At 39.2% G+C, this 5892-nt stretch overlaps 1 protein-coding gene across 1 annotated transcript; it reads right to left on the bottom strand.

Moving 5' to 3' along the window:
• Positions 1-853: 853 nt before the first annotated feature.
• fblim1 (filamin binding LIM protein 1) lies at positions 854-5465 on the bottom strand. The gene is made up of 8 exons (XM_079680673.1): positions 5248-5465; positions 4519-4888; positions 3651-3808; positions 3026-3119; positions 2764-2933; positions 2223-2401; positions 1939-2059; positions 854-1838 (listed from the first exon to the last, which is right to left on the bottom strand). The coding sequence occupies exons 2-8, from the start codon at positions 4862-4864 to the stop codon at positions 1728-1730; spliced, it is 1179 nt and encodes a 392-aa protein (XP_079536799.1). The 5' UTR covers positions 4865-4888; positions 5248-5465; the 3' UTR covers positions 854-1727.
• Positions 5466-5892: the final 427 nt, after the last annotated feature.

Here is a 5892-nt window from a genome sequence, read left to right as displayed (position 1 = left end):
CGTTCCTGATGGGTTTTGGGTGCGAGCTGCGCGGCCCCGAACTCGACGTGCTTGCGCGTACTCGACAGTTTACAAATAGACAACAACAATCGTCACGCGATTTCTTCAACAAGGAACAACCATACTTGTCTGCGCGGTCACGTGGTGCTGTCTGCAAGGTAATCAATGTGTTTCTATCATAATACCAGTAACATATACGTAGATCCCATCATCTTTTTAACGCTCCTGTGTTGGATACATGCCTTACATTTGAATTATTATATCAATATTATACAACATATTATTATGTGATATTGTACTTGCAGCACTCAGATCACAACCACCACGGCCCCTGACAATACAGACTGTTGTGCAATAAAACTGTAATGTGCAATACACCATTTGTATGGGCAAAGCATAGCTTATATGTTCACTAAGCATAACAGTTCACTAGCATTGTTTAACATGTTAGCTATAATATTTTCTCCCTTGTTTACCTGCTATGACACTTTTGCGGTAACGCTTTAAATAAAGGAATCTAACATTTTCCTTTATGTTGAACCTATTCCCTGACAAATAGTTCCTAATGGGCTGCTGATAATTGCAACCACAATCAATGTTTTTTTTGTATTGTTTGTGAACACAAGCAAAAACTAGGACTAGCCTACATATAAACCTCTGGATCAGTTAATCAATTTATTGTTACATTTCTAATGTCAGAAGATAGTGAATAATGTACATCACACATTCCAAGGACATAAAATGTTTTCAAATGTCTGAAACCCAGAGATCTATGTTCATGATGAGAAGGGGAAGATATTGATTAGAGTTAGGGGAATGGCTTAAGTTATATAAGCTCACTTTAAAGACCAGAAAAAAACACAAATGTTTTTATTTTTTTTACAGAAAATGTTTTAATATGTGTCTGATACAAAGAAATATATTTATACACAAATGTAATTTTGTTATACAGAACATAAATAACGAGACATTTCAGCTGGGATCTGAATTAGACTTTAACCTTGAAACATCAATTCATTGTGAATAGTTCTATTTTTCAGGCAAAAGTACAACATATATGGTCCGTAAAAAATCTTCATATATTCTAAATGAAGTCACATCAAAAGCATCTTCAAGTGTTGGTCCATAATAATTGCTTTAAGATATGCTATTGTATCTGTTACACTTTATTTTATTCAAGCTCTAATATCCGTGGTCAATTTCCTCCCCAATATAACAGTTGTGAGTTAAATGTTAATCTTCTTTCCCATTGTTATCCTTAATTAAAGTGTATGTGTGTATTTAGCTAATATCATGTTGGAGATGTTGGAGCCTGCTTCTAGATAAAATATATTAGTTTACCTTTTTAAAGTTTTTTTTGATACAAAGGGTTAATGTGATTGAGAAACACTAGGCCTATACTGATTAAGATTTTTACAAAAAACTCAAATAATGCTCGCCGTACATTTCGGAAAAGGCTGTTGCATAAATATATTTGGTGCATTTTGTATTTTATTGAGTGCAAATGTATCAAGTATAAAATAAGAAAAGGAGGATTTTCAGAAAGCACGATATATTGTAATAAAAAAAATCCAGAATAAGAAAGAAAAAAAAAACATATTTCATTGTGGAAAAATATGTGTGACATTTGCAATCCAGAGTAAAATGCACATGCAAAGTCACCTATTATTTTTAAACCTGGAGTGGTGACATTTTTTCATTCATTTGTCTCGGCTCCAAGGCCAGTGTTAGTGCTGGCCAGAAACCAGGTCCAGATGGCAGGTTTTGCAGAGCAACTTCCCCTCCAATGGATAGCAGCCGCGTTCATTTGGTTCAGGAGAGAGCTGGATGACACACACCTGCAGACGATAAGAAAGACTTATCCACTGGTGATGATTAATGTGTGTTTGCACACCGGTCATTGTGTACAGTGCAGTTTGCTACACACTGTGTTCCTACCTCACATCTGTAGCAGTTCTCATGGTATGAGTTTCCCAGGCATTGAACATTATAGCTGTCAGTACCATCTTCTTTTGGAATGATTAGCTTGTTGCAGGCATTACACTTTGGAGCATACTTCCTTTATGGACAACATTTTAGAGAGAAAATAATATTAGATAAGTCGAGGCAACTTCATTTGCATAGCACCTTTCAAACATAGCCAGTTTAAAGTCATCAATACTCAAGGTGAGCTTGTGGATTGTTTCCATGCGATTTGCTTGACACAATTTTAACAATCATACCTGTAATAGTCCCGGAGGCAATACACCTCCCCAACTTCTCCCTGAGCAAAAGCTTGCTCTCCAATTTCCTGTTTACATGTTGCACAGGTAAAACAAGAAAGGTGGTACGCTCGCTCCAGTGCACGGATCACATGATCTGTGATAACCTCCCCACAGGCCCAGCAAAGCTCCAGACTAGCCTAAGAGAGAGAAAAAAGGGTTATGGAATACACTTCTCTCACAAAATAATAATTTAAAAATTCTACTGTTTAACCAAACCGCTTAAATATCATATGTACGGTTTTTGAATCTCATATTTTGTTTTGTTTTTTACCACACCATGCAATGATAACACAACATCATTAACAACAGGTGACACGTTGGATAATCTTCAATTCTGTGCAAGCTAACTATAGCCACCTGGAAGGTATGGAAACACCCATATTCAAATATGTAAAACATCAAAGCAGTCTTAAGAGAACAGTTAGCATTAACGTAAAGCATGAATGATTAGAAGTAAATAAGAATCCAAAAACAATCAATCGTGCAGGGCACTATCTACCTGGTAGCAGTCTTCACAGAGGGGGATTCCTGCTTTGTTGTAGTACTGTTTACCAGCCAGGGGAATGTGACAAGATCTACACTGAAAGCAACCATCATGGTACGTCCTGTTCAAGGCCTCTATTGCGGGTTCAGATAGAGCCACAGGTTTCCTGCAGAAGCCACACACCTCTGCAGAGTACACAAACATCAAATGTCAAAGCGGCTCATAATAATATGTGTATTGTCAAAGTGGAAGAGTGTGTAAATAGAGATCATGTTACCTCTACTCTCCCTGCTCGTGTCTTGCCCATTATTTTGGATCCCATGGGATTGTTCATCTTGTTTTAACCCACTAGATGGTGTGCTTGTTTCCACCTTAAATGAAAGGTGCATGCTTAATGTACAAGTCAACTGTAACCTGGAGCAGAAGTTGGCACTATTTATAAAATGCTTGATTTAAAAACAATAACAGAAAGTGGTCATGGTTGAAGCTACTAGAAAGGTAAAGGAAGACATAACCTCATAGAGGTCAAACTGGATAGGAGGTTGTAGAATAAAATCAACTTTGCAGAAACAAATGCCTTTTGAGGATTTACAAGTAATTATAATTACAAGATTCTGAGTATACAAGTATCTCATTAATCTGTCATTAATGAGAACCAAACATTTATCATGAAGATATCTACATTTTGGAAAGTGCATTTATTTAAGTTTTTTTTTTAAGTATCACTCTTTGTGTTTGAAGATTATGCATTGAAACCAATGCATAGTAAATACTTATATCGACAGTTGTAATCCTTCAATACTGGTGGGTTTTTTTTAAGTGAAGTTTTGTGTTTAAAACAGTAAATGACAGTGGTCGACATGAACATTTTAGTGATGCAAATGTGACAGAGGTGTGCATACCTCTCTGTTGTAAATGGGCTGCTGGCCTGGGGTCAGAGAGCTGGAGGGAGGCGTCTGTGCAGGTGGAGGTGGAGGTGGAGGAAGTGCTGATTCTTCAGAGAGCGATGTTCCCAAAGATGAAGGAAGTGCTGCATCAGGAGGAGGAGCAGGGAAGAGCTCTGTTTGGCAAGAAAAAATATTATTTTTAGTAACTTGTAGGATCTCGTTGGTGTTCGGATCAGGGGGTCACAGGTTCAAAGCCCACTGCAGTCAGCATGTCGTTGTGTCCCTGGGCAAGACACTTCACCCCAAATTGCTCCTGTGGGGATTGTCCACAGTATTGAGTATGTAAGTCGCTTTGGATAAAAGCGTCTAACAAGTGACATGTAATGGATATTTTTCAAGTTAGAACTGAGGATAGTTGTAATAAGAAAATCAAAATATTATACACAAATATATATACATGTGCATACATACAGAAAATGCCACCCATCCAAAAAATAATTAGAGAAGAAAGAAAAGAGAAAAAAGTGCTAATTATAAATGAGAAAATAAAATAAAGGGAGAAAAAGATGCTTATGAAGTTATGCCTCCTAAATAAGTGTTTTGCTCCTCATAGTCAAACTAAAGTGGAAAAATGTCTGCATGTTTCAAGAAGATCGGTAGCAGCTGTTCCTTAGAGATAGAACTTAAGTGTGAGAAAAGAGCTATGATTTCACCGATTAGCATTACATTGTTATAACTTTGTCAGATGAATGTTGGAAAGTTAAAAACTTGACACAGAACCAGGTAACTAGTGTGCTGCTGATGGTTCTGAGATTTTGGAAAGACAGGTCTAAAACTTGCAAAACAATAGTTTACACTGATACAAATATATTATCATGAATACCTGCAGGCCCTCTTTCATCTTCTTGAATCTTTCCTCTGCTGGGTTCAGGTTGGGCAGGTTTGGGGCTCTTGGGGTCTGAATGTCTAACTGAGGCCTCCTGACGAGTCTGGCCTTTGCTCTCTAAACTGCCCTCAGACTCAGACTGTGAGTTGTCCTCTTTCTTAAGTCTGCTGACGGGGATGTTGTCACTTGGGCTGACTCGTACAGCAGTTTGAGGCTTGTCTCTGGCCGGGGCGCTGTGAGCTTTGAGGACGGGCTGCTGCGGTGTCACAGTGGCTCGGTGAGGAGGCGCCAGAGTGATGAAGACAGAGGACACCAACCTTTTTGATGTAGCTGCTGATGCCATGGCTGTATACAACCCACACACAGCCTAAAAGGAGGACAGAACAGGTATGATGTACATTGCTTGCCATATGTAATGTTCAGTAGTCCTTCAGAAACACTTCACAGACTCAACACATGACTTCATTTGTTTAGGTACCTTGGAGTGTAAGAAAAACAGCATACCAATAGTGGCCATGGCATTGTGTCCCTATTATCTCAATAATAATTGTACACATCCTCTCAGTCAACTTTGTGGGAGTGCTCTCTCTCACTTCAGAGAGGTAAACTCACACACTTACAGCTCTCATTAGTCAAAATGAATGGTTGTACAGACAGAAAGCACAAACCTGGATCAACAGTTTTCTTAAAACCCACTCACTCTGTCTGTAAGCTGCCCTTACATACCTGGGAGAAAATGCGGTTTGAAGACAGCTCTGTCTTTTCTTCTTTCTCCTTCCCTGCTCTGTATCTCAGAACTTCTGGTTTGTTTTCCCTCCTGTGAGCTGCCACTGAGAGAAGGCTTTACTCGGGCGACTATCAGCAGAAGGCCACTCCTTTTCCTTCTGCACCTCCCTCCAACTCTCTCGTCCGTCGACCCCTCCTCCTTCTCTGGCCGAATGACAATACCTCCTCCCCTCCCGACCGTAAAAGGTGAACAGTTAATCTCGAGCAAAGTGCAGTAAAAAACACATTCAAAACGACACATTCATGCATTATGAAAACTTGGCTGACTCACACAAACACACACACACCAACACAATCACACACACATGCACAAAGACACACAAAGAGAGTCATGCAACAGTTGGGCAATCCAACAAAAAAACACACAGTCAGACTTTTTTACAATGTAATATACAGTATCACAGAGTATCTCATAAGGTTGTTGCCCTTAGATAGGCACCAGCCACCTCCCACTTCTTTATCTTTTTGCATGCCAGCAGGATGTGACTGTACCTGCCTTTTCCAGCAACTCTCTATCTCACTGTCCTCTTTCTCTCTCCTGTGCAGCTCTGCCTTATTGTTCTGTCAGCTTTATTTTCCCGACCT

Source organism: Notothenia rossii (assembly GCF_949606895.1).
Source record: "Notothenia rossii genome assembly, chromosome: 5".
NCBI lineage: Eukaryota > Metazoa > Chordata > Actinopteri > Perciformes > Nototheniidae > Notothenia > Notothenia rossii.
Note: the sequence above shows the minus strand (reverse complement) of the source record. Positions and strands in the feature narration are given on the sequence as shown.

Coding starts and splice junctions, on each gene's coding strand:
- fblim1 (XM_079680673.1), bottom strand. CDS start 4,864: ATGGCATCAGCAGCTACATCAAAAAGGTTGGTGTCCTCTGTCTTCATC. Junction 3,120..3,650: donor AGCCCATTTACAACAGAGAG/GTATGCACACCT, acceptor CTTTCATTTAAG/GTGGAAACAAGCACACCATC. Junction 1,839..1,938: donor AGAACTGCTACAGATGTGAG/GTAGGAACACAG, acceptor TATCGTCTGCAG/GTGTGTGTCATCCAGCTCTC.